At 48.5% G+C, this 25,712-nt stretch overlaps 10 protein-coding genes across 14 annotated transcripts; 4 read left to right on the top strand and 6 right to left on the bottom strand.

Moving 5' to 3' along the window:
* The first annotated feature begins 566 nt into the window (after positions 1-566).
* FOXG_11483 (uncharacterized protein) lies at positions 567-3,355 on the top strand. Its single transcript, XM_018391115.1, has one exon. The coding sequence runs from the start codon at positions 1,121-1,123 to the stop codon at positions 3,023-3,025; it is 1,905 nt and encodes a 634-aa protein (XP_018249702.1). The 5' UTR covers positions 567-1,120; the 3' UTR covers positions 3,026-3,355.
* On the bottom strand, positions 713-5,513 carry FOXG_11482 (alkaline phosphatase). Of its 2 annotated transcripts, XM_018391114.1 has the most exons (3): positions 5,400-5,513; positions 4,783-5,307; positions 713-4,727 (listed from the first exon to the last, which is right to left on the bottom strand). In XM_018391114.1, the coding sequence occupies exons 1-3, from the start codon at positions 5,400-5,402 to the stop codon at positions 3,579-3,581; spliced, it is 1,677 nt and encodes a 558-aa protein (XP_018249701.1). In that variant the 5' UTR covers positions 5,403-5,513; the 3' UTR covers positions 713-3,578. The 2 variants fall into 2 exon arrangements, with proteins under 2 accessions (XP_018249701.1, XP_018249700.1); XM_018391113.1 differs by having other exon boundaries at positions 4,783-5,513.
* Positions 5,514-7,489: 1,976 nt separating this feature from the next.
* On the bottom strand, positions 7,490-10,191 carry FOXG_11481 (uncharacterized protein). 2 transcript variants are annotated; one of them, XM_018391111.1, is made up of 3 exons: positions 8,322-10,191; positions 7,908-8,085; positions 7,490-7,852 (listed from the first exon to the last, which is right to left on the bottom strand). In XM_018391111.1, exons 1-2 carry the CDS (start codon positions 9,983-9,985, stop codon positions 7,926-7,928), a joined length of 1,824 nt encoding a protein of 607 aa, XP_018249698.1. In that variant the 5' UTR covers positions 9,986-10,191; the 3' UTR covers positions 7,490-7,852; positions 7,908-7,925. The 2 variants fall into 2 exon arrangements, with proteins under 2 accessions (XP_018249698.1, XP_018249699.1); XM_018391112.1 differs by having other exon boundaries at positions 7,908-10,191.
* Positions 10,192-11,147: 956 nt separating this feature from the next.
* On the top strand, positions 11,148-14,903 carry FOXG_11480 (DNA ligase 4). Of its 2 annotated transcripts, XM_018391109.1 has the most exons (3): positions 11,148-11,287; positions 11,410-11,667; positions 11,722-14,892. In XM_018391109.1, exons 2-3 carry the CDS (start codon positions 11,585-11,587, stop codon positions 14,591-14,593), a joined length of 2,955 nt encoding a protein of 984 aa, XP_018249696.1. In that variant the 5' UTR covers positions 11,148-11,287; positions 11,410-11,584; the 3' UTR covers positions 14,594-14,892. The 2 variants fall into 2 exon arrangements, with proteins under 2 accessions (XP_018249696.1, XP_018249697.1); XM_018391110.1 differs by lacking the exon at positions 11,148-11,287 and having other exon boundaries at positions 11,335-11,667; positions 11,722-14,903.
* On the bottom strand, positions 11,776-15,770 carry FOXG_11479 (uracil phosphoribosyltransferase). The gene is made up of 3 exons (XM_018391108.1): positions 15,284-15,770; positions 15,137-15,236; positions 11,776-15,087 (listed from the first exon to the last, which is right to left on the bottom strand). The coding sequence occupies exons 1-3, from the start codon at positions 15,461-15,463 to the stop codon at positions 14,681-14,683; spliced, it is 687 nt and encodes a 228-aa protein (XP_018249695.1). The 5' UTR covers positions 15,464-15,770; the 3' UTR covers positions 11,776-14,680.
* Positions 15,771-16,101: 331 nt separating this feature from the next.
* On the top strand, positions 16,102-18,604 carry FOXG_11478 (uncharacterized protein). Of its 2 annotated transcripts, XM_018391107.1 has the most exons (2): positions 16,102-18,145; positions 18,198-18,604. In XM_018391107.1, exon 1 carries the CDS (start codon positions 16,373-16,375, stop codon positions 17,825-17,827), a length of 1,455 nt encoding a protein of 484 aa, XP_018249694.1. In that variant the 5' UTR covers positions 16,102-16,372; the 3' UTR covers positions 17,828-18,145; positions 18,198-18,604. The 2 variants fall into 2 exon arrangements, with proteins under 2 accessions (XP_018249694.1, XP_018249693.1); XM_018391106.1 differs by having other exon boundaries at positions 16,102-18,604.
* FOXG_11477 (uncharacterized protein) lies at positions 18,605-21,700 on the top strand (the record flags this gene model as incomplete). Its single annotated transcript, XM_018391105.1, has 2 exons — positions 18,605-21,040; positions 21,090-21,700. The coding sequence occupies exons 1-2, from the start codon at positions 18,727-18,729 to the stop codon at positions 21,698-21,700; spliced, it is 2,925 nt and encodes a 974-aa protein (XP_018249692.1). The 5' UTR covers positions 18,605-18,726.
* A 3-nt stretch (positions 21,701-21,703) lies between these two features.
* FOXG_11476 (glutathione S-transferase) lies at positions 21,704-23,012 on the bottom strand. Its single transcript, XM_018391104.1, has 2 exons — positions 22,157-23,012; positions 21,704-22,096 (listed from the first exon to the last, which is right to left on the bottom strand). The coding sequence occupies exons 1-2, from the start codon at positions 22,745-22,747 to the stop codon at positions 21,902-21,904; spliced, it is 786 nt and encodes a 261-aa protein (XP_018249691.1). The 5' UTR covers positions 22,748-23,012; the 3' UTR covers positions 21,704-21,901.
* Positions 23,013-23,461: 449 nt separating this feature from the next.
* Positions 23,462-25,113, bottom strand: FOXG_11475 (uncharacterized protein). The gene is made up of 3 exons (XM_018391103.1): positions 24,850-25,113; positions 24,417-24,772; positions 23,462-24,363 (listed from the first exon to the last, which is right to left on the bottom strand). The coding sequence occupies exons 1-3, from the start codon at positions 25,048-25,050 to the stop codon at positions 23,775-23,777; spliced, it is 1,146 nt and encodes a 381-aa protein (XP_018249690.1). The 5' UTR covers positions 25,051-25,113; the 3' UTR covers positions 23,462-23,774.
* Positions 25,114-25,150: 37 nt separating this feature from the next.
* FOXG_20541 (uncharacterized protein) lies at positions 25,151-25,592 on the bottom strand (the record flags this gene model as incomplete). Its single annotated transcript, XM_018400824.1, has 1 exon — positions 25,151-25,592. The coding sequence occupies exon 1, from the start codon at positions 25,403-25,405 to the stop codon at positions 25,151-25,153; it is 255 nt and encodes an 84-aa protein (XP_018249689.1). The 5' UTR covers positions 25,406-25,592.
* Between the last annotated feature and the right edge of the window lie 120 nt (positions 25,593-25,712).

Genomic DNA, 25,712 nt, shown 5'->3' with positions numbered 1-25,712 from the left:
GTGTATTTATATTGTAAGAGTATGAACGCGAGGGCAAGATGCTGTATATTCGCTATCATAAACAGGGAAATGGCGAGTCCTCAAACTGACTATTTTGCCCATGCAAAGCAATCGGAATGAGATTCGAAAAGCTCTCTGTTTTCGAATTCTATATTCATTCTCTATGTGCCGTGGTATATCTTTCTAACAGTGGAGGGCAGGGACTTACATTGCCAATTTGCGATATAGCTGAGATTTATGGATACGGCCAGAGCACTTGCATTCACTACACATGACTGTTTACCCATGTTTAGACGCAGCTACTGAACCAACACAGACTGGCATTCCCCAAAATGCCATAAGGTACTCGGAACCAATTCGAGTCAATGATAAAAACTAAAGATAACCAAAATTACAAGGTAAGGAGCATTTCTTCGAGATTCTACTCATAAATTCCATCATCTTCAGGGTAGGCTCCATGCACAACATGCCTCACTCCTGCACAAATAATTGGTTCCCCCAATGGCGATCTCATTCGCCCACAAGGTATGATGCAATTGTGTAATTGGTTGCTTCCCTGAACTTTGACAATTACTCAAAACCAAATTTCCATTCTCATCATCAATATCAATTCAGCAACGCCACACAATATCCACACTGAAGATCATCGAATTCAGCATCGAATTTTGACATTATTAGGTCACACTTCACGCAATTTTTGTTCTTTGGCGCGCCCTGACCGCGGTTCGCGTGGGGCACATACCTAGGGTCGACCGTCCAAGAACTTCAAAAGCTTGGCTGGGCCTTGTTCGTTGATCATTCAAGTTCCCGTTGTCAACTGGGCTTCTCTATGAAATTGCAAGTCTTTCCGGCGTTGTACTATTTGACATATTCCATGTCGATTGTATGAAGACGGCTGCGGTGGTCGGAGAAACACGCGAACTTGGTGTTACTCGTGTAATACCAATAATACCTTGTTGGTGACTCAACAGCAGCTTCAATCTCTGATACAACTAGAACAATCGACCCAAACTCAAACCCAATTGCGACTCAAACCCTCTTTCTTATCCATTATAAAAAATCCGCAACAAACTTATAATACCTCCACCAATATCCTAGAGTTAAACCCCCAGACGCACTTATGGCCTCTCCTGCAGCGAGCGTCCAACAGGACGACATTGACTCCACTGACCCTCACCTCACGGACCCGACCTTGCTGAGGGATCACTCAGAGTTCAAGTCCTATACAACAAGTCGTTTCAAATACTCTGGAATTCGAGTTTTCTACCGACAACATGCCAAGGCAGACCAACTGCCCAAAAAACCTGCTCCATTACCACTATTGGTATTTCTGCATGGCTTGGGTGGCTCTGTTGCCCAGTTTCATCGTCTGTTAAGTAGTCTGGTGGATGAAGCCCCTTGCATGGCAATTGACTACCCCGGTTGTGGCCGATCTGAATTCTCGGTCACTAATTGGGATGCCTACACGACGGATGCTTTGGTAGAGCTTCTGGAAACAGTCATTGAGGACTATCGAGACAAGGACGCAGGCCAACGAGTGGTCCTGATCGGCCACAGCATGGGGACAAGTCTCGCTGCTAAGTTGGCCAACACGCAACTCGAGCATACAACTTCGCTAGCCGAGTACGTCGTAGGGTTGGTGGCTATTTGCCCTGTGTCAAGCCCTCCTGATGAATCAAAGACATGGTGGTTTCGGATGGGACTTTGGGCTCCGGAATGGATGTTTAATTTGTGGCGAGCCTGGGAAGGTTGGGGGGGCCCCAACAGTGCCAGTATCATACGTTTCGTTGGAAAGGATGCTGACGAGGCTACCCGAAAACTCCAATATCGCTTTAACAGACAGAGTCGAACCCCAGTCTTTAGACGCATGGCTAATGGTGCCCTACCACTCTATCACAACGGCAAACCTAAAGGCGGTCTCCCAACCCTGGAGGTCTGGGCAGGATTAAATATCCCCGTCTTTTTGATAGGTGCTAAAGGGGACACTGTTGTTTCACCTGAAGAAGCCGAAAAGATTGCTAAAGCATTGGACCCTGAGAAGACTCTGCCAGAGTCAGGGTCATCAGAAGAGACACACGAGGCTATTGCCGACGCTGCTGCCCCCGTCAGTACTTCTACAAGACCGCAGGATCATATGCCACAAGCTATTGAAGATCTCAATGATGATGACTTCACAAAGGCTAAGTCTCCGGTGCTTCCCAGTTCAGAAGAGGACAGCCCTAATGATCCCTCAACCCCCGATGAGACTATGACTGAACTACCTGCGCAACCGAACCACCCCAGAAAGGTAGTAAAGACCATTATGATGCCGTCACCTGCAACACACGCTGTCCTATACGCTCCCTGCTCAGTTCGTGCCGTTGCTGGGTTAATTTCTGATTTCCTTGCCACACACGTTACTGGCAGACTTTCCCTGGCCTGGCAACTGCAATACCTCTCCCGTGAGGGAAAATGGGACGTCAAGAACCTTAACAAATGGAAGTCTGTCAATCCCGTATCCGAGCCGATTGGACCTGCTGGAAAACCTATTTTCCGGGCACTCAAGACACTTCGTGAAGTGGACGATGTCCATTGTCCACAGAATTTTGTTTCGAATTGGGGTTCTATCGTCAAAGATATCATTGATATCTCAAAAGACCAGCCTGTCTATGACCCCCGCGGGTTAGAACGAGCTGGAATCTATTATCACAAGTTCCCCACAGTTTCGAAGATACCTCCAGAGGCTCGTGAGGTTGAAGCTTTCATCAAATTAGTTGACGACCTTAGAGACCAGCAGCCTGCACGCGCTACCGCTGAGGACTGGACCAATCCCGAGCAGTGTGTTATTGGAGTGCACTGCCATTATGGTTTCAACCGCACGGGATACTTTATCGTATGTTATCTCGTTGAGCGGTGCGATTTCGGTGTTCAGGAGGCTATCGACACATTTGCCAAGGCGAGGCCTAACGGGATCCGCCACTCACACTTCCTGGATCGGCTGTATGTACGATACAATGTTGACACGGTTTCTGCCAGCCAGTCATGATTATCAAGGGAGAAAGGCGTTTGGTTAAGGGTGTTAACGGCCACAAGCGAGGAGTATATTGGCTTAAAGCGTTGATTATGGGCCATGGTTTAGTTAACAACCAGGAGTCTGGTCGGTGGTCTCTGTTGGCAACTAGCGTATAGATAATGGACTACTCGATGTTTGTCGGAGTCAAGCATTGTAGTGGGCACTTAACAGGCATGATATTCTACCCACTTTCTCGGGTCTGTATTGAGGTGAACTGGACAACACATTTAGACTCGGTTACCACTGACGTCATGCTGGGATGACTACGATGAGTCTGATTATATGATTTAATGTGAATTGCAGGGAATATCTGTTGGGCGATAAATCACCAGACAGCCGCTAAGAAGTTGCTGTAGTTGCGCTGGTTTGAAAACTCAAAAGTTCATATGCATCATAGGCAGGCTAATGAGTAAATCTACTATAGATTGGGTATACCGCTCTGCATATCTTGATCACAATCTCCCTACCGACCTCTTACTAGACTCATGTAAGTCGTATAATCATTCTAAGAAATGCAGTACATCCGTTAGACCTCAATAGCATGGTACTTGTTGCCGAGAGACCAAACTTCATCGAGTCCTTCCATGCCAACATCTTGGACATTAACCTTGCTCATCTTTTCCTTGAGTTCCGAGGTGATCGCGTCAACGTCAACCTCAAGATACTCCCGTAGATATTTGCCAACATCGGTGTTCTCAACATTACCACGGATGCTCTCTGTTCCCGGGCCACCAGAACTGTAGATATTGACGTCGACGGCAGTGTGGCCGTGGGTACTCCAACCGACGTGGGCGCGCAGGGAGATGAGAGCTGAGAAGAGGACAAGGGCGCTCTCAGGGTGATCGGCAATGGTGGTGATCTCCTTGTCAGAGGCATTGGAGATACCAAGACCGCGGACGATGAGTTCCTCGTTAATGTACTTCTTTAGCTTCTCCTTATTCTTCTTGATGCTGGAATCAGAGGCGAGGTGTGTGTTGAGCTTGGCGTGAAGCCACTCAGCCGAGGCGGTAGCATTCGCGAGGGCCTTGGGGTACCAGTTGTAGACAGGGAGGTGACCGGGTTCCTGAATCGCAGTGGCAAGACCACCAGTTTCATGATCGCTGGTTGCGACAAGAACAGTTTCAGTCTTGCTTTCCTTGATGAAATCAAGAACAGCTTGGAATGTCTTGTCATACTCAAGAACCTCGTGGACCTGAGCTGCAGGATCGTTGATATGACCGGCATGGTCAATTCGGCTACCCTCGATCATGATGAAGAAGCCCTTGTCACTCTTCTCGGTAGCCTTCTCAAGAGCGCGAAGAGCAGTCTTGGCCATTTCGCTCAGCGAGGGGTAGACGTCGTTGTGGTTTCGGCGGTCAATCTCAAAGGGGATGTCAGTTGGGGCAAAGAGTCCGAGGAAAGGCAGCTTGACGTTGTTGCCACCCTTGAGAGCGTCAAAGCCAGCGCGACTGTCGGTGTAGGTCCAGTTGTGCTTTTCCTTTGCAATCTTGATCACATCCGTGTCGTCGGCTCGGCAGCTGCCCTCTGTGCTGTTGGGCAAGAAGTTGCAGCGACCACCACCAAGCATCAGATCAACAGTTCGGCCCAGGACACCTTCTCCGATCTGTTGAAGAGCAATCTCGTCTTCCATCTCGCGGAGGACCACGTGGGAGTTGAAGCAGGCTGGAGTCGCATCCTAGATAGTCTTGATTAGTTTCGTAATGACTTCGTTACACTCTAGTTATACATACCTCAATCTTTGTTGTGACAACAAGTCCAGTATGATATCCAGCACGCTTGGCAGCTTCTAGGACTGTTCCACAAGGATCGTGGCTAGGGAGTGTAGAGATAGCACCATTGTAGGTCTTCTTGCCACAGGAGAAGGCTGTAGCACCGGCAGCGCTGTCTGTAACCAGGGAACTGCTGGAGCGAGTCCGGCTCGTGCCCCAGAAATGCTTATCGAGAGTGAGGGTATCGCCGAAGGGAAGCTCTTCCACGTGTTGTCGGAAGCTACGCGTCAAGGACAAAGGTGCAGGGCCCATGCCGTCTGACACCATGAAGACGAGGTTTCGCTTAGAAGCGGGCGTGTTGTGATCATGCTTGGTTTGTTGCTCATGCTGAGTCCAGATAGCAACAACAATGACAGCAGCAGTGGCAATCAGAGCCCAGGCAAAGAGGCCGAGTTCACGGAGTCGCGAGTTCCGGGCGGCCTTATCGGCCTGAGCATCGGAGCGGCCGTCACCGGAGCCGGACAAGAGAGGATCGCTTTCGTTGGCCTGAGGAGAAGGCATTGTTAGCTAAAAAGAAAACGTGGGATGACAAGATAAGTCTCGGACTGAGGCAGAAGGGAAGAAGAGGAGAGACAAACCATTGTACGGTATCTGGCCGCGTAAGAAGGAGGAAGAGTGTTGTGCAAGGTGCAACAAGACAACAGAAAATGGTTGGATGGGCGATTATGGCATTATGCGACACTACGAGTTGGAGTTATGCGGGGGGTAGCTTCAGAGCTTGTTACAGGGGCTTGCAGTTCCATTATCGGTGGACCAGGTGACATCAGTGGTTCACGTGGGTGGAGCGGGATGAAGGCCTATTGCTCACTGATAATCAGTTTTTGGAGAAGATAACCAATGGTGAGATCTTACCTTGACCACGCGAGCATAATTTTAAGGTAATCGAGATCATGGGTTTTTTTTTTTTTTCTTTCTTCTGGATGATCTCCAAATATGCATTTGACTCTTCACGTGTGCTTACCTACCGGTAGTTGTACTCTAATAAGGAACTCTACTTTAACCTCTACTGACTCGCATTTTCACGGCCCTCATTTTCACCTGAGGATTCAACAGATCCATCGTTAAAGAAGTAGACCCGACTTCCGTACCGTTGTTTCAACAGGCGGTGACGGCTCGCGACGACCCGCCCAATGCGATAACTCAAATTTCAAGCTTATTGGTATCAGCCTGAACCGAGCATGTACTTCAACCGACTTCATTGTACTGTGAATTCATAGCAAGTTTAGGCTATAGACTACCGTATTCCATCTCTTCCTCCGAGAACGACGTGCTCATGCTATAATGTTCCCTCCTGTTCGTTAATGGCCGAGTGGCCATACTAAACAGCCGACCAAACCGAGAATCTCTTGGCCCAAAGTCAACTTCAAACCGTCATGTTAGATCCATTTTCGCCGGAATAAGAATGACATATTGGTGTCACAGAAGGGTTTGTGGTTCGCTATTCATGCGCAGAGCAACCGCCGCACGTTGCTTTCGGCATAAGTGGACGGCTGTCAAACAGTTCGTTAGGGGAAAGTTGCTACACATGAGCCTGTTACTAACAATGATCCTCAAACGGAGCAGAAGCGCAAACCGTTTAAACAATCAGAAGGTTCGCAGCTGGCGTCTGAACCACGAACGACAAACTACCACTCCTCATCTCTACCGACAACCCGAAGATGCTGACCATGATGTGTCCTGAGACTCAAACGACTTGCCTCAAGCTCAGCTACCAGGACCATCGTTATGCTTCTCGTTCTCTGGGCTTGCTCATGCTACTCAACGGGCGCGCACAAAATAACAAGGCCCCCAGAACGAGATCTCAATAGCCCACATGTGCGGTTACGTTTTATTCCTAAATCTTTGCGGATGTTATGGCGGGCTCCTTTTCGAAACATCCTGCCCCCAAGTATACCAAGAAATCCACCGAATCAATGATCCAGATGCCTGGACAACAGAGGGTCTGAACGAGCTCCCCTTCACTCTCCCCGATCGTTGTGTTGCTGGCTGGCACAACACACGGATAATTCTGACACATGGCGTTTGTTGCCCTCGATGGTGGTTCGAATGCCCTTCTATTGTGGTTCCTCGATACCCTTATTTCTACCACCCGGACAACAGACAAGGTTGAGAGAGAGAGAGAGAGCGTTTATACGATAAAATCAAGTCAATTTAGAAGGTCTAGCTCAAGCTGAAGGTGGAGGATGTATTTCTATGAGTGCGACGCACGGAAAGGATGACAACTGCCAAAGCTGTCAGGAGTTGGTTGTATTCTGATATCTATACCCTCAATCTATGAATTATATCATGCGACTTTATAATGTGCCTTGAAGACACTGCCATCGTTTGCTGATGGACGCTTGAATCAAGACTGATAGCTTACGCATGCAGAGCCGGTATTAGAGCTCTTCCGTTTCGTACAACATCTTCTGAAGGGTATTGATGCACCTCAAGGAATAAGATTGACTGGATTGGTCCTGTCCCTTCTCTGTCAAAGAATACTCAAGTCTGACCCGCTGCGCTCTGGTAACTCCGAGTACCTTGGGTTAGCGTTTTAAAAAGGAGGGGATGATGCCAGACTTGGAAAGGGGGATGTTGTGGCCGTGAGATACGACGTTGGCATCCTCGTATGCAGTGTAAAGATGGAGCCACGGATGGTGTTAACAGGTAGATTCTAGTATCTAGATCCATCAAGTCTAATCTCAATTTAATATATAAATCTCTATAACACTATTAATAATTTAGTCAAGAACACAATTTTCTTTAATTCATAAATTTAGGTAACTTTATTATAGCTTGCTTTGTTCTCAGGCTTTTGACACCCTTCAGTAAAGGGCCGGTGTGCTTGGTAAGGTTTGTTCATAAATGCTATACTCAAATCCACTGCCACTCACAAATTAATCACGCCCACTCCTTTGCCAATACTTGGGTATCACTAATGCAAATGTTCCCGCCATTCAACCTCATAAGCGGCCATTGGGAAGAAAAGGCATCTCGGGCCTTATAACAGGGATGCCAAAATAAACCCATCAAAAAGCTTCCTGAGCTTATGCTAAATTTCCATTAGCCTTTTTGTCGTTTAGAATCGAGGTCTTGAGTATTCTTACCTGCCCGCAGCGTGTCCGTCATACCTTAAGCTTGATCTTTTGCTGCTTGGATCTCTTCTTCTTTTTTCTAAGTGTAAGGATATGTCTTCTTTGTACGACTCGCACCAGCCAGTTGTAAATCATCTCTCTCATGAGAATCAAGATGGTCGCTACAACAGTCGGAACGGCGCAGGCCCAGCTACAATGTTGTTAGTATTGTGCATTACTTCGGAAGTATTGCGCTGTAAACAGCCCAGCCCAAGAAAACAAGCGCCAGGGAGCAAGAAAACTTCTGACTCTTGACCAAGGTGCCAGAATAACTAGTTTCAGGGCAGACTGAGTTATCCCGGATTTACCTCAAGTCTTTTCGACATTTAGGATAGAGGTCCTAAGTTTTCTCGTCTCCCCTGTACATTGGATGAAATGAATACTTACAAATACCAAATACCATGGTGGATTTCGGGGAACCCCTCTTCCGCGAAGTTCTGTCCGAAAAATCCTGTTATGAATGTCAAAGGGAGGAAAATGATGGTCACAGTGGTAAGCTGCTTCATCGATTCATTCTGGTGGGCTGATATGGTGTTGAAGATAAGGTTGATAAGGTTGTCGGATGATTGTTTGAGTTGTTGTAGAGCTTCAGTTATCATAATACAGTGATCGAGCACATCGCCTAGGTATGTGTGGGTCATGGGAGTGACAATAACACCAGTTGAAGGGTTCTCCAGTGCCTGCATGGCTTGATCGTGGGTCATATGTGTCTTGTGATCTCGCAGAACATTGACCAGGTTGTCAATAGGGTTGAGGAAGCTCAGCATTTTGTTGATCTCACTAATGCATATATACAGCTTTTTGCTTTGACTGATACTCGGCGAGGTGAGCACATCTAGCTCAATGTCGGCAATAATGTCTGTATAAATAGACGTCAAAGGTATGGCAAGGTCGATGATGGCGTCGATAATGCCCTGACATAACAGGGACGCGTCATTGGACTCGCGAAGAATAGTGCCCGGGGTACTCAGACGGGTGACAATGGGCCGCTCAATATCCCCCGCTGAGACCTCGAAGAAAGAGATGACCGTGTTATCTGATGTTAGAAATATGGAGACCTGCTCTGCCGAAACGGCCATCTGATATGGCGTAAGGGATGAATGGCTCTCCATGAATTCTGTTCGTGCCTCATTTCCCGAGGCGTGATAACGCTGTAATGTCCTTATCATGCCCGTCTCTTGCAGGTCTGCTGTAATAGGGTCCTGTGGCCGTAGCGAGTTCTCAAAGTCCTTCTCGGGGTCGGCCGCCCTGCGAGTATTCCAAAGCTGCCTCACTGAGCCTCTCAAAGCGCCGAGCGTCTTACTAGAGTATGTGCTGCTTGTGCTGGTTGTGTCATCTTCATCGTCTACCAGGTGGACGAGCTTCTGCAGGGTCATGACGATGAAAGCGTGGTTGGGATACCAATCAGCTTTCGTCCGGTTCCTAATCTGCATCATGTCCTCCAGAGCAAGCTTGTGAAGACCCTTCTTGTTGCCGATTGCCTGAATAACGTCCCAACTGAGTCCATTGACGTTGATCCATCGGCATTTGGCCCATTCTTCCTTTGGCTGTTCAAGGAAGTCGATGAAATTCACATTATCGAAGTGTCGCTTAACCATTTTTTCTTGCGAAAAGTCGATTACAGAAATCTCACAGGGTGCTTGAAGTGCAGGCATCGAAGCATGACCTCCATCGGGAAGCTTTGGGTCATAACCAGGCTCGGAGCCAGGCTGCCAACCAGGGCGATCGCCAAAGGCAGTGTCGAACTCATCATAATCCTCCACCGTCTTGAACGTTGGGGCGCGAGTCATTCGGCGTCGCAATATCGAGGGCGAAAATGTCATTTCGCGATGGACCTCTGTATCGGAACGCACTGGCCGCACAGGCTCAGCCTTGGGCGGGGAGAGGTTCTGTGTGTTGAGGGTGAGGTTGTAGCGGACATGCTGATCCTTCTCATCAGATACGTTGGTGTTGGAAGAATGGCTTTGGCGACTGCTCTGCTCTATATCGTCCTGGGGCTGCATCGTATTATCGTGCTCCGCTGGGACAGCGAAGTCTCGTGATGTTGACATGGATGGGAAGATGCCCTGCTGAAAGGCAGAGGCGAGAAATAGAGTATATATTGCAGCCGGTCGAACGAGCGTGTAGAATAAAAGTAACTTTTAAAGCTGCAGAAAGCCTATCAGCGCAGCTGAGAGAGATGGAATGAAAGGGATCAGGTCCAGTTCGAGTTACCTAAGACTCGCATAAAAATAAATTCAAGGGTGCTCGATTCCTCATGGATGGGTCGCGGCGTCGCGATGCAGGGGAAGTTCAGCCCGTCAGCACCAATTTCAGTGGTCGGTTTAGGGGAGTAGGGGGTTGTTTCTCAATGGAGCTTTCAACCATTCAACTCGTATATCGCAGCCGCTGTTGAATAACCCGACCTTTAGTGTGTTCGAAAGGTCCAGACTTTGATGGGCAGAAGCCGATTACCCGTCCCTGGTCCATCGAAGAATGCCATCGTCTATTATGACGTCCTGACGATGTCTTTCACGATGAATCTCCACGCCAATCGCTGATGAGCAGTCTCATTCTCAAAGGCCAAGCTTTCACAACAAGCTTCTTATCCACATTTTTCCGCCTCGGCATAGAACAACACAGAATAAATCAAGGTCGAATACGACCGCACTTTATCCATTTGTGTACGATAGAAATGATTGATCATGAGTCTCTCAAAGACCCGAAACAATGATCTACAGATATAACTGTTTCAGAGACCGCAATGACCACCGGATGATTTCTTAACACAATTTATAAAAATGCAAGGTTCGGGAAAAGCGGCCATTAGCACCGCATCAATAGGTCACGATCTTGGCTTTAATAGACAAAAATTCGATGCTGAAGGCTAACAATAAAGCACTCCTTAAGAAGTCAACTAAAGAAAGATCGGTAAACTTATGAATTTCAAGTCAGACGCTTCCAAACTTATAAATATAATAAGAGATTTACATTCTTTTTATTAAACTTTTTCTAATATTATACAAGCTCATTAATTACCTTATTTTATAGTGGACTCCTCTTAATAGCTCCCTCCAGGAATTCTCATCAGACAATGGATATTATTTGTTAGTTTAACGTCATGTTTCTTGACATTGCATACTTAGGTAGTACGAGGGCCAACGTCGTATTTCACAACCACAACATTCTCCGTTCCACTTCTAGCATCATACCCCTCGACTATCATGAAGCAGCTTTCAGAGGATCTTCTCCTTTCCAATTCGGCTACTGAAGGCACTCGGAGTTACCAGCGGATCACACTTCAATGTTTCCATCTCATCTGTTGTGATCATGTCGAGACACGCTTCAGGTGCTGACATACCGAGGATCACAGGGTAAGCTTGGGCCCCTCAATTGCCTCTGTAGCCTAGTGAAGTTACAGGCAGCAACCACCAACGCCCCAGTTGGAGCTTCTGCCCAGGCCATAGCTTATTCACGGTTAATCTGACTTGAGCAGTTGAACAAAGAAAATGGCACATCTCTTTGTTTGAAAGAAACATCACGCATCTCATTTCGATGATTTATTTCATCCTTCTTCTTCTTCATCATCATTGTCGCAATTTCGAAACGGCCTTCTCAATACATGTCTACTTTGCAACCGCCTAGCTTACAACTAGAGTAAACAAAACATCATGTCGCAAACTGATGAGGCACAGCATGAAGACGAGATCCAGTATGGCATCGTGGGCATGACCCGCGAAGAGCTGGAGGAAAAGTGAGCAATTCATAATCCGTCAAAAATTCGATCCTCATACTGACCTTGCGCAAGGTTTCCGAATCGCCCAAAGAATCACTCAAAGACGCTCATCTTCTCGGAACTGTTTCGAGAAGTCTTCAACCCCCTCAATGAGAATAAGAAGCAGAATGCCATCGGTGCAGGCCCTAGAAAGGGATTCCGTGGTGTGAACAAGCTTTCTCCTCATGAACAGCGTAGACACATCATTGAGCGCTTCATCACTCGATGGCGCAAAGAAGTTGGTCCTGATTTCTATCCCGCTTTGCGTCTGATCCTGCCAGACAAAGACCGTGACCGTGGAGTTTACGGACTCAAAGAAAACACCATTGGAAAGTTGCTCGTTAAGCTTATGAAAATAGACAAAAACTCCGAGGATGGCTACAACCTGTTGCATTGGAAGCTACCAGGTCAGACGACAGCGTCGCGCCTGGCTGGTGACTTTGCAGGACGATGTTTTGAAGTCATCTCAAAGCGGCCAATGCGCACCGATGTTGGGAATATGACCATTGCAGAAGTCAATGAGCAGCTTGACAAACTCGCTGCTTCAACAGGAGAGTCAGAGAATCTGCGCGTCTTTGAGACTTTCTACAATCGCATGAATTCAGAAGAGCTCATGTGGCTCATTCGGATCGTCCTCAAGCAGATGAAAGTCGGGGCCACGGAGAAGACTTTCCTTGACTTGTGGCATCCAGACGGAGATGCTCTATTTAGTGTGTCCTCAAGTTTAAGACGTGTTTGCTGGGAGCTGCATGACCCAGAAACCCGCCTTGAGCAGGAGGAAACTGGAGTTGCTTTGATGCAATGTTTCCAACCACAGCTCGCCCAATTTCAGATGCCTGCATCTTTTCAAAAAATGATCGAGCTTCTTCGACCAACCGAGGAAGACCCCGAATTCTGGATCGAGGAAAAGCTGGACGGTGAGCGTATGCAAGTCCATATGGTCCAAGACAAGAGCCACCCGGGCGGCAAAAGGTTCTGTTTTTGGTCACGAAAAGCCAAAGATTACACCTATCTCTACGGCGATGGTCTTCAAGACGAGAACTCAAGTCTGACCAGACATTTGAAAAACGCATTTGCATCTGGAGTAAAAAACTTGATCCTGGACGGCGAAATGATCACCTGGGATATGGGTGTTGACAAGATAGTGCCTTTTGGCACCCTCAAAACAGCTGCGCTTTCGGAACAGAAGAATAAGTCTGATACAGACTCAGCTGGGCACAGGCCATTGTTCCGCGTTTTTGATATCCTTTACCTGAACAACAAACCCCTAACTCAATATACCCTGCGGGATCGACATCGAGCTTTGGAAAAGGCTATCAAGCCTGTTCATCGCCGACTTGAAATTCACAGTTACGACAAGGCAACGAGTGCCGACGCAATCGAGCCTCTTCTCCGTGAGGTCGTCGCTAATGCTTCTGAAGGCCTTGTGCTGAAGAACCCGCGATCTATGTACCGCCTCAACAGTCGAAATGATGACTGGCTCAAGGTCAAACCTGAATACATGTCCGAGTTTGGCGAGTCCCTCGACTGTGTCATTATTGGTGGCTACTATGGTTCAGGGAAACGAGGTGGCATGTTATCAAGCTTTCTGTGTGGACTGCGTGTTACACAGAATCATATCCAAGCTGGCGCCAACCCCGAGAAATGTTTCAGTTTCTTCAAAGTCGGTGGCGGTTTCCGTGCAGAAGACTATGCGGAGATTCGGCATCGAACAGAAGGCAAGTGGATTGAGTGGGATCAGAAGAATCCGCCATCAAAGTACATCGAACTTGGAGGAGGAGAGCTTAGACAGTATGAGAGACCGGATGTCTGGATTCGGCCTAAAGACTCTGTTGTTGTTTCTGTGAAAGCAGCCAGTGTTGGACCTTCAGATCAATTCGCCCGAGGCTTCACACTAAGATTCCCACGATTCAGACGACTCCGACTGGACCGAACCTGGGATACAGCCCTCTCCCTTGAAGAGTTCCAGGAGTTGAAGGAGCGAGTTGAAGAAGAGTCAAAGGAGAAGGCGATGACGGTTGAGGACAGGAAGCGGCGCAACCCCAAGCGAGTGAAGAGAGAGCTGACCATTGCTGGAGAAGACGCGACTGTAGCTGAGTTCAAGGGAGAGATGACAAACCTTTTCGAGGGACTGGACTTCTGCGTACTTTCAGAAGCGCTCCGACCTTATAAAAAGACCAAGGCCCAGCTTGAGGCCATCATCAAGGAGAATGGCGGCACAGTCTTACAACGAGCCGTACCAGGGACCAACATGGTTCTGATAGCCGACAAGAAGGTGGTAAAGGTGGCGAGCCTCATTAAAGGAGGGGCCGTTGACATTATCTGCCCCAAATGGATAAGAGATTGTCTTGAACAGGAATTGGGAGCGTTTCTTTTGCCATTTGAACCGTCGCATCTGTTTCACGCCACTGATGCATTACACCGAGCGGCAGAAGATAACACAGATCAGTTTGGGGACAGCTACGCGCGGGATCTTTCCATCGAAGAACTCAGAGAGCTAATGCAAGACATGCCTAAGATTGAGGACGGCACGCAATTTGACAAGAATGAGTTTCTCCAACAGCTTGAGGAACATGGGAAAGACTTAGGACGATTAAGGAGCTTTACCTTTCGACGTTGTGTGGTGCTGTTTCATGCCGTGGAAGCTGGCGACAACAAGATTTCGAGGCTAAAGCACCTTGTCAAGTACGGCGGGGGTAATGTTACAGATGACACCGATGATCTGTCTGTGACACATGTGGTGATCGAAGGCGACGACCCGATGCAAGTAGGCGAGGCCGCTGATATGGTACGAAAAGAGCTGAGCTCAAGGCGCTTGCAACCAAGATTAGTGACAGGGAAATGGATTGACGAGTGCTGGAACGAGAGCACATTACTTGACGAGGAGCAGTTTGTAATTCCTTGAGGAATATGGGGGTACTTATGATGTATACTATCTAACCTATATGTTAATGCAATGAGAATACAACGCCCAAAACCTGTAAATGTGCACTCATTTGCCGATAGTTAAGAACAACCTGTCACCAACATCTCCCAGACCAGGCTTCAGCATACCATCCTTGGTCAACTCTTTGTCCACTGCTGCAATCCAAACCTCGCATCCCTCGGGCCACTCGGCAGCGACTCTCTGAACACCCTCGTCAGCTCCAATAACGGCGAGAACAATGATTCTCTTTGCGCCCCATTCACGAAGCGTCTGGATGGCGGCGGCGCAGGTCCCGCCGGTTGCAATAACAGGATCGACCAAGATAGCAAGGCTACTAGCGTTGCTGTTGGAGGAGTCACCTGGAATTTGCTGGGGAAGATTGTTGTAGTACTCAACTGGGTCGAGAGTAGACGGCTCACGGTACATGCCCAGATGATGAACTGGAACTGGGATAGGGAGCATGGTTTGCACAGCTGGAGTGGTCAGTTTAGGCAATATGAGGGAAGTGGCAGCTGGACTAACCGTCAACCATGCCAAGACCTGATCGCAGAATGGGAACCAGACACATGGTACTTGGTTGCACTGTTGTGGAAGTGAACTGGAAGCCCAAAGGCGTCTCATCCTGTTCATGGTTAGTGAAGCTTCGAAAGTACCCATTATGCGTCATACCTGAGTCCCTTCCGTAGCTTCCAAAGACGAAGCAAGAGCTTCACAAGAGACAATCAGAGAGATCTCATGAATCAGTGATTTGACCTCTCTAGGGCTGTTGGCCTTTGAGCGAAGCTGGCTCAGCTTTGCCCGTAGACACGGGTGCTGAGAGACATGGACGTTTGAAGGCAACGAAGACATTATGAGTCAAGTACGAAAGCACAGATTATTTCACAAAAGTAAAGAATCTACGAGGAGACGATGAAGCATCACAAGATGAGATGCTGGGACGAAGCCAAGGAGAGAGAAGAAGGAGAAGAAAGAAAGAATCAGAAAGAAAAAGGAGAGGGAGGGGGTTTTGTATGTGAGCGAGAGCAAGCAGTGTAAGGTATTTACATGGAGACACGTTGAGCACTGTACCTGTACCTGTGCCTAGCTGTACAGTAGCTGTTTATCAGTTTGTTGGTACTACGTGAGATTGGATAATCCAATCGTCGTTCCAAGAGAGATCACAAGGACAATGAATGATAGTCGAGGCGGGCGGTAGCGTATGTCGGCGGGGTTAGAGCTTAAGCTACAGGGGAATGCTCGGAGGAGGGCGGGGTGCGATAAGATAAGACGGAGCTCACCGCTGTCAGTGATAGGAGCTACATTGAAACGCGGTGAGGACTCAACATTCAGATATTCATGTTTGTTGTTAGTAAATACTTTCTTGGGCATCAATTGAATCTTATTGGACAAGATACAAACTATCATCCTGTTTTCTCTATCACCCCGTGTCTTGTTATCTCTTTCTTATATATACCCTTGCTCTCCTCTCAACTCAAAAGACTCCACAGCAAACGCCTCCACAATATGAAATCAAAACGCCAGTCATCCTTTGTGGCAGAGCTCGGGATGTTTCTTTCCTTTAATGCCGTCATATCCGACGAATCTAGCCACAAACTATGCCATCAAACCTTAGACATCGTAATTTAACAACAGCAAGAGCTTCTTCCGTTCAAATAAAATGCCTTGTTACCACAAACTGCGTCGTCATAGCACGTTGCGATCTCTGACTTGAAGTGACCGACTCTTCGAATAATTCAACGATAACGCGACAATCAAACCATGGCTGGCGAATCGGCCGCTCAAAATCGACAATCGAGTTCTGGGGCGTACAATGCGCCAAACGACTATGCTGAGCTCGGCGACATAACTCAGCAACCGATTCAAGGGGAGACCCCTGGCGAAACCACCAAAACAACAGCTCAATCGGCAAGGCGGGCAGAGCGATACGATTCCGGTACATACGACGTTCCACAAGACTACAGCAACCTCGATGAGACAGAATCTATTCCTCCGCTACAAGAGCTCTCGCCATGTCCTACCCAAGGCCAACCGCGAGGACACGCCAACTTTGTCCGCTCTGATACCGCCGTCGAACCAGAGCCTATAGCACAAGAGGCAGCGCAGAAGAAGACGTCAGAATTGCTCACAAGCCTTTACACGCATTCGTATCTCGTGCTATTCGCGATCCTTGGAGTATTAGCGCGTCTGGGCTTGACTGCGTTGACGCGCTATAGCGGCACTCCCGTTATCTTCAACACGATATGGGCCAATTTTAGTGGAAGTGTTGTTATGGGATTTCTGGCGGAGGATCGCAAACTCTTCCGCAACGAGTGGGGAACTCCGGCCTACGACGAAGTCATCAAGCGGGCCAAACAAAAGCAAAAAGATGAAGCCAATGGATCTGGTTCAAGTCAGCAGATGGATGTAGATCTGGACGCAGCGAAGCGAGCGCATCTTGCGACCAAGAAGACGATTCCCTTGTACATCGGACTGGCAACGGGCTTCTGCGGGAGTTTCACGACCTTTTCGAGTTTCATCAAGGATGTATTCTTGGCCTTGTCTAATGAGCTGAAGACGCCTGGGTGGTCAGAGTCGCCGACGAGTCGCAATGGGGGCTATTCCTTCATGGCGATGCTGGCCGTCATCATCACCACTGTGTCGTTATCACTTTCTGGCTTATTCCTAGGCGCCCACCTGGCTATTGGCCTCGAGCGCGTTACGCCATCGATTCCCTTCTCGTTGAGTCGACGGGTGCTTGATCCCTTGGGCGTGCTTCTTGGCTGGGGCTGCTGGCTTGGTGCAGTACTCCTCGCCATATTCCCACCACATAATGCCTGGCGTGGTCAAGCCCTCTTCGCGCTGGTCTTTGGACCATTGGGTTGTCTACTACGCTTCTACCTGTCTCTGTACCTCAACGGAAAGATGAAAACATTTCCTCTCGGAACATTCACTGCCAATGTATTTGGCACTGTGATCCTAGGCATGTCGTGGGATCTCGCACACGTGCCGGTTGGTGGAGTAATCGGTTGCCAGGTGCTGGAGGGCATGGAAGATGGTTTCTGTGGATGTTTGACGACCATTTCAACGTGGGTTGCTGAACTTAGCACTCTGAGGCGACGAAGTGCATGGATTTATGGCACGGCCAGCGTTGTGACGGCTTTAGTATTGATGATCGCTGTCATGGGCGGATTACGATGGAGCGATGGGTATAGCAAATTGCTATGCACAGTATAGAGACGAATACACCTGGCTAAAGATGCAGTTGGCCATTCCTTTAGAAACACGGGTTAGAGAGGCGGGCATCTCCTATGCGGAAGAAGCCAAAAAATACCGCTTTACCAAGAAGAAAGCCGAGTGCTGATAGTCTTAGGATTCCATATGACAATTCCTTCATGGTAGTGATCTTGTACGGCCATGATGATGTGGGGGATGATGAAGGCAACTCTGACAACAATTCTTAGAGTACAACAACCCTTGCAGCCCCGCCGACGACAACAAGTTCCTTGATGGTCTTATTCGCGACATTGAAGTTGCTGTCAATGCCCTCGGGAGGTAATGAAACTTCTGACAGTAAAACAGTGTGCTAAAATTAACTGGTCTAAAGATCTACTACAATACACTAAACTTACCTAATTCTTTTCATCACTTAGGATAAAGGTCCTAAGTTTTCTTGCCTCCCCTTGGGAGCGTTCGTCCGGCAGTTGGTGGATATTCTTGGCTTGGCACCTCTGCTCACCTCAGCTCCATCCTTGTTCTCGATCCTTAGCTTCGCAGCTTTGTCTCAGGCTAGGCCAATGGTAAAGGCCAGAGAGGATGAACCCCTGCTACGGGATTCAGCCCTATACCTGGATGGGCGCCACTCTGTTTTATATTCGCAGCGGTAAACGATTATCATTGGGGGTCCTTGAGTCCTACTGGGCTGTGCTAGGTTTTGTTGGTCTGTTTTTAGATATGCATATAATATCTTGAGGCTCGGCTGCCCTTGATAATAAGTGGGAGTCTATATTGTCTGTTCTTCTCATCCATTCTCCATTGATTTCCTCAGTAAATAGTGACTTGTTTCTTCCATGTCTCGACAATAGTTTATTCACTCCTTACTTGTCCCAAAGGAGGGTTCTAGAGTCACCATCGCCATGTACTCTCACCAGGCTGGCGTCAACGCGCGCTACGAGCCTCAAGCCACAGACGATGTGTCTTGGGACGCCAGTTCAGAGAAGTTCCCCTCCGGCAAGAAAAGGACCTTCTATCGCCCTACAGCTTTACGATGGTACTTCATCATCGGCCAGATAGCCTTTCTCATGGCTGTTATGGGACTGGTCATCTGGGCACTGATAGAAATGCCCAACTCAGATGGAACAGCAAAGATCATCCACAAGAGAAGCAACAACGGCAACCCTAATTTCCCACGAGACGATACAGCGATGACCCCTGAAGTAGCAAGGCAAACAAGACTCGCAACGACCTACATCGTGAGCGACGTGTCTACTGTCGTTACTGTACCAGGCACGACAGGAAAATATACCACCACGATCGAGACCACGGAGTACAGTACGCACTGGGATCTTACCACGACAGTAAAGGACGGCACGACCATGACGAGCGTAGACTATACCGTAATCCCAACAAAGGTCGTCACCGAGGTCGTCACCACCAGGCCGGGAGAGGCAACAAAATCCGTTTTCACAAGTATCAGTGTGGGCTACTCAGTCGTCTATCCCTCAGGCTCTGATTCTGCTGCCCCCGGTACTATCAGCTACACGGAAGCTATAACGGTTACCCAGGCTTATTCGCTTCCTGGTGCAGCCACCACATATACGTCTACTCTGGAGGGAGATAGGACAGAGACTATTTACACCACTATCGTAGAGGATGGCGAGACAAAGACTCTGTCGCATGTAATCACCGAGGCGGCTCCTACTCAATACGAGAGTGTGGGAGAGACGACAGCATCCGCTAGTACCTACGTCTCATACGGTAAAATCACCATTACTTCTGTCTACACAGACCAGAAGCCTATTGGCAAGCCCAAGCCGACAGAAAAGGCGAAGCCCACGGTTATTGATGTCGTCACTGTCGAAGACGACCACACAGTGAAGAAAGTCGAGAAGCTGGACCCGACAACCTATGTCACCAAGGTCAAGGATATCGAGACGGTTGAGGTAGTTGTTTCTCAGGAAGGCGAAACATTTGTCAGCGAGATCGAAGCTTTCGAGACCACAGTTGACATCGTTGAGACTGGAGTTGATGGACTGCTTACGACTAACCAAGTAGTCTCAACTAAAGCCGCATCGTTGGCAACAATTACTAAGTCTGCTGCACCTACGACAATCATATCGACCAAGTCAGCCGACAAACTCAAGACTGTAACCTCCGAACGAACAGACTCATCGACTATAATTTCAACAATCAAAGGAAAGACGAGAACATACGAAAAAACCACCACAATCGCTCCCACCGGTACCGATGATGCATCAGAAGCTGGAGCAACTGGCGGAGTAGTCAAGACTGTGGTTACAGTATATGAGCTCGATGCTGGAAAGTACTTCCTGGGAAAATTTCTTCCCCCCATTCTCGCAGTCATGCTGTCGATTCCTGCGCGAGTCATCGACTACAACGCCCAACTCTTTCAGCCCTTCCACGCCTTGAATAGAGTCGACGGTGCTATGGGACCAGAGTCGATGAACCTTCACTTCGGCAGTTGGTCAGGAATTGTAGAGCCTTTCAATGGTCTTGTCGATGGTCATCCCGTGCCATTCATCACAATGCTTGTCGTTTTGTTTTCCGCGCTTCTGACACCTCTGGCAGTCGAAGCTATTGGTTTCAAGATGCATGGTCAGTGCAAGATCAACGCTTATGAGGGTTGTGCTCCAGCCCTGGGTGTCTCATCATTATCGTCACGCATCCTCCTTGCAGTTTTAGGGGTGATGGTCTTGTTGCTATGCGGTTTACTATTCTTCCTTCGAAAGTTCCACACTGGGGTATACGCAAACCCTTGGAGTGTTGCAGGAGTCGCATCGCTGGCCTCGAATAGAGATGTCAGACCGCAGCAAGACTCTGAGCGAAGAATAGAAAAAGAGATGGCAGAGAAGCGATACGGCTTCGGATTCTTTGAGAACCGTGCAGGCCAGACTGAGTACGGCATTGTTCTCTACGACGACGCCGGGGAGAACCTTCAGCATAATCATCCGCTATCAGAGTCGAGTTCTGTGGGCGCACAGGCAGTCAGTAGGCGGCGAAGAAACCCATTCGTCATGCTAGGTCTCGCGTGGCGTTTGGTGTTTTTGCTGTTCCTGCTTGGGTTGATGGTGTTCCTGCTTTACTACCACCTCACACTTGACAAGTCATCATCATTCAAGAACTTCATGAATAGCCAGACTTTTGGTGTTCGATTCTTGTTTGCCGCTTTCGGAGTTATTATCTCGTTTAGCTGGACAGCCTTCTTTATCAGTAAGTTTCCCCGAGATATTGCTTTCGAGCTAAGGCTAATTATATACAGCTATCGCTATGGTTGTGCCATATCAGGTCATGTCGCATGGCCCTCAGTCAGCATCCAACTCGGTTTTGCTCACGAGACCTACCAACCCTTTTTCAGGCTTCTGGTCTGCCTTCAAGCATGGGCAAATCTTCCCTGGCCTAGTTGCGCTAATGGCCATATTTTCTGAGTTTATGCCCATTCTTCTCGCCAACATCCCTTACTCGCTATCACAAGTGCGCGTCTCACACGATATCTGTGCGCGACTTTCTGTTGGAATTTTGGCTCTGATGGCAATTACCATCCTACTCAGCTTCATTGTCCGCTGGCCTGATATGCCGGTAGATCCTCGCTCCATCGCTGGAGCCATGTACTACGTGAGCGAGAGCAATATGGTAGATCACTTTAGTGGCATGGCGGACATGGATGGGGATGAGCGTAAGCAGCGTATTCGAGAATTGGGAGGGACATATTTGTATGGAGAGCTGACGACGCGAACGGGTGAGAAGAGACCTGCTGTAGAGTGGGATGATCATACGCTGGGCGTTGATCCTTCGGTGTCGCAGCGGAGGAAAGATAATATCCAAGTCAGGCATGACAGCATCGATACAGGATATTATGGACATCAATCATGATTTATGAAGTCATTATAAATGGGAGGGGGGGCATACAATACACGGTTTGGGCTGGGTAAATGGAATGGAACCTTGGGTATTCTCTATGGAGCATTCTGGAGTCTTTGTCAGGCAACAAAAACATGTTACATTTTTGAACTTCTTCGACTTGAATGTGATAGGGTGGCTTTTCTGTCAGACTTGCAAATCCTTGACTCTTGCCTATGCCTCCTCCAACTCAGGGTAATATCGCCAGATTCCTTCGGAGTACTTCCTGCGCCTGTCACTCTGAAGATATTTGCTAATGTTGGGTCTCTCCTTGACAGCGTCATATAACTTGAAAACGCCGTCGTATTCACCAGACTTCTTCAATGCCTCAGTAGACTTGGGGAAGGCAAACTTGGTACCATCGACAGCCTGGTGGGTGGTCAGCAACTTGAAGAAGAACTTGACAGTCATTGTGTAAATGTCACTCACCTGGAAAAGTACGAGGTCTGCATAGGTCAAGCTGTCGCCATATAGCCATGGCCCCTCACCACTGGTTTTGGCATCAAGCACTCGCTGCATGTACTTGAAATACTTGGGGAGGCGCTCCTTGATGAAATACTTGGACTTTTTCTTGGACTCCTCCTTCTGGTCCTCATAATAGAGACTAATGGCGATAGGATGATGAGTATCATGGAGTTCATTGACAAGGCCATCCAGGATCGTCAAAACAATCTCATTGAGATGATACACACCGTTTCCTTCTTTGGGCGCTAGACCAAGCCTCGGAGCGACGTATAGAAGAATGTTGGGCGTCTGAGAAATGAGAAGATCGCCGTGCTTGAGAGCTGGCGGAGCTAGAGCAGGCGGGTTATGCTCATCGCCAATGTTGTCTGTGGAAGTAAGACTCTTGACAGCGTTCATGCCCTTCTCTATGTGCTGTGCAACGTCTGAGTATGGAACACCAGCTTCTTCGAACACGAGGCGGACGAATTCGCCGCGACCGGGAATGACTGGCCAGTAGATGAGCTCATAGGGAGCATCGTCATCAGTTTTCACACGCTTGGGATCTGGCTGAGACATGATGGTGATGCTTATTTAGGCGTTGATGTGAGAATTCAAAGATGAAAGTGAGGAGAGCTGGAGCCCTTAGAGAAATGATGTTACATAAACACGACGGTCTCAAGGAAGGAAGCTCAGCTCAGCTCACCTGCATCGGAGCGGGATGCGGGATTGGCTGCGGAGGAGTGGGGTTCATCCTTTGCGAGCCAGCCTCTCAATGCAAACAATAATCAATCCTATGTGTCAAGATGATGTAAGCCTTATTTTATTATGCATTGTTATTAAAGGTCTCTCATAGCTGGAGCTATACGTCATTTCTGGCTCCTCTGCTGATACTCACTGCTCATTCCCATTGTGTCATACTTGGCTGAGAATAGATATGTAGGACCCGGAGCTGAAGCCGGACGGCACGGCGCGGACGGGGTGGGGATGAATGGAATAGGCGGGGTCGGAGCTCAACATGAGATCATGTACAAAACGTCAGTAGTTTGATGTCACTACCTATTTGGTTCACATGTCGTATGATGCCAAGTGTCTATTTGCCCATCCATCACACTGAATGATTTGATCTCGTGTTGCTGACGTTGAGGGCATAGCCAGGAATAAATACTTGTCTTCACAAGATAGGTACCTAAGTCCATTGCGACATGGACAAAATCTCCGATTTCTTGGCTTGACGTCTAATACAATCAAGCTTTACCCATGCAATTTGACTTTCAGCTAATTAAAATTCCTGTGGTCGTGAAATGTCGATTGGCTAGAGAAGTATACGGCCAAGTTCCAGAAGTTGCCTTTTTCGTTATGGCTAGACCCGTCCTCTATGCACTCGACGGTAGATGAGGATGTCGTTCAGCTTTGCAATAGGGATCAATAATTGGGCAAAACGAAATTTTTTTCATCATGTCGTGCTAAGTATAGCAAAGTTCTGTTTGAATCCTTTTTTGGTGCCTAGACCTTTATCCATGATGCCCATTCCTGCTTCGTAAAGCTTATCCAAATCCCACCCAAATTTCAAGAACGCCAATATATGTCAAATTATCATGCCTCGTCAATTTGTAGGCCAAGACCTAGGTTGTGGTCTCGGTGGCCACGTGTCCATCTCGAGTGACGACGCTCCACTATCTGAGCTCTTTTGTCGTCTAGCATCGTTGTATCCCCCTTCAATATCGATATGGTCGTCTTGTATCCTAACTCCCTTGGAGTTTCGTTGTAAACTATCGGTCCAGTTTCGGGAGTTCTTCTTGGGGCTGGTGACGACTGTGACAACACCTGGAGCTGTGCCGGGTGGGTAGGCATGAGAGTTCGTCTTGTTGTAGTAGCTGCTGCTCTTGGATCGAAACATGTTTCGGAATAGGGGTCGAAGGGCTGGTACACTGCCACAGATGACTCCAAGGTTAGCCTCTACGGCAGTCCAGATCCAAAGGTGGAAGCCCTGCCAGGTGACATCGTAGGTTTCATCGGTAACATAATGGGTGTAGTATGCGCGCATAGAGGCCGCGAAGACAACGACGAGGCCGAGAGAGAAGACGACAATGAGGGCCATTCGTTGGGAGAAAGGCAGTTTTAGGTGGAAGAGTGTTTGTAAAGGAAGGGCGCAGACAAGGAGATCAGTGATGACAGTGGTAATGGCTTGGCTCCTAAAAGACATACAGTTAGTGATTATCAGGAATAACTCGAGATAGTGACTTACAGTACACTAGGTCCCTCAGGACGGCAACTGTCACCTCCGTCCAGCTTCCAGTATGCAGAGGTTGGGTTGCATTGTGTCCAAAGAACAATAAGGAAAATGAAGATGAGCGACGTGACAAGAATCAGTGAGGCATAAGTCAAACGACGAAGCCAAGATTTGGCCGGGGCAATACGGAGATACGAGACGAGGATAGAGTTCTTCGCCAGGCCCGAGGAAAATAGAAAGAGTGTCTGAGCAGCGAGTGAAACCTTTCGACCATTTTCCGCCTGAGACTTCTTGAGATCCCAGACATGGATATTCCAGCCGTAGAGCTGAGCTGCAAGAATGACACAGACAGTAACACCAATACCAAACACCTGGAAGTCCCGCAAGTCAGCATTGGAGATGATCATCGTGGGTTGCACATGCAGCCGAGGTTGGGAGGAATATTTACCATGGCAGCCAGCATCAGCCAGTCATCGAGTCCATGCTTGTTCACCTTGAATATGCGGACGTACAAACGGGCCATGAGTGTCAGAATGGCAACAGACATGATAGTGACCTCGACAATGAGCAGTGTAGGCCCACGATGAACGGGGTTGTCATAGTTTGGCGGGGGCCATGAGGCCACCACCTCCAGCGGTGGATTGCGCATATTGTCTGTCACTGGTATCGTGAAATCAAATGCACAAGACGATCAAGAAGAGAGAGGCCCGCGGCAGCGGGTGTCAGAAGAAGAGGGAGCATGATTATAACTACTCTAGTGAGCTGAGAGCAGAGACGGTTCGCCGTTCGCCTCCGCGTCGACCCGCCTCCACGCATGGAACCGTAAAGGGCAACTTGACACCCTTGAGATCCTCGTCGTTAAGCCCAAGAGCCCAAGCCAAGACCCAAGAGTGGATTACACCGTACCTTGCTTGCGAGCCTACGGCCTCGCGTGACGGCGGGTTCCTGGTGATGGCTAATGGCTTACAGAAAGGAATGGGAGGGCTTACGCTAGAAGACGCCATCGTCAGTGGTCGAATGCAAGAGCCAGGGGGCCCTAGTTTAGCGACTTGAAAAAAAAATCTCCAGAGCAAGGGCTCAGTGAGAGACAGGCACTAAAGAAATGGAAATGGCGTCCGGGCTTCGGGGGAAACCCACGGATTTTGACATTCAGTTACCTCCTCTGGACCAAGCTGCCGGGGCTAACGCTGGGGCCGGAGGGGTTTTAGGGCCTTAGGCTATTCGAGGTTTGGCTTCCGGGCGGAGCAGATCCACAGAGCAGCCGAGGCTTTTTACCTCAAAGAGTCGATTATCATTGAACGATCAGAGCCT

The sequence above is a fragment of the Fusarium oxysporum genome, chromosome 10 (genome assembly GCF_000149955.1).
Source record: "Fusarium oxysporum f. sp. lycopersici 4287 chromosome 10, whole genome shotgun sequence".
Taxonomy (NCBI): domain Eukaryota; kingdom Fungi; phylum Ascomycota; class Sordariomycetes; order Hypocreales; family Nectriaceae; genus Fusarium; species Fusarium oxysporum.
The sequence above is the reverse complement of the archived record's forward strand: the minus strand, read 5'-3'. Positions and strand labels throughout refer to the sequence as shown.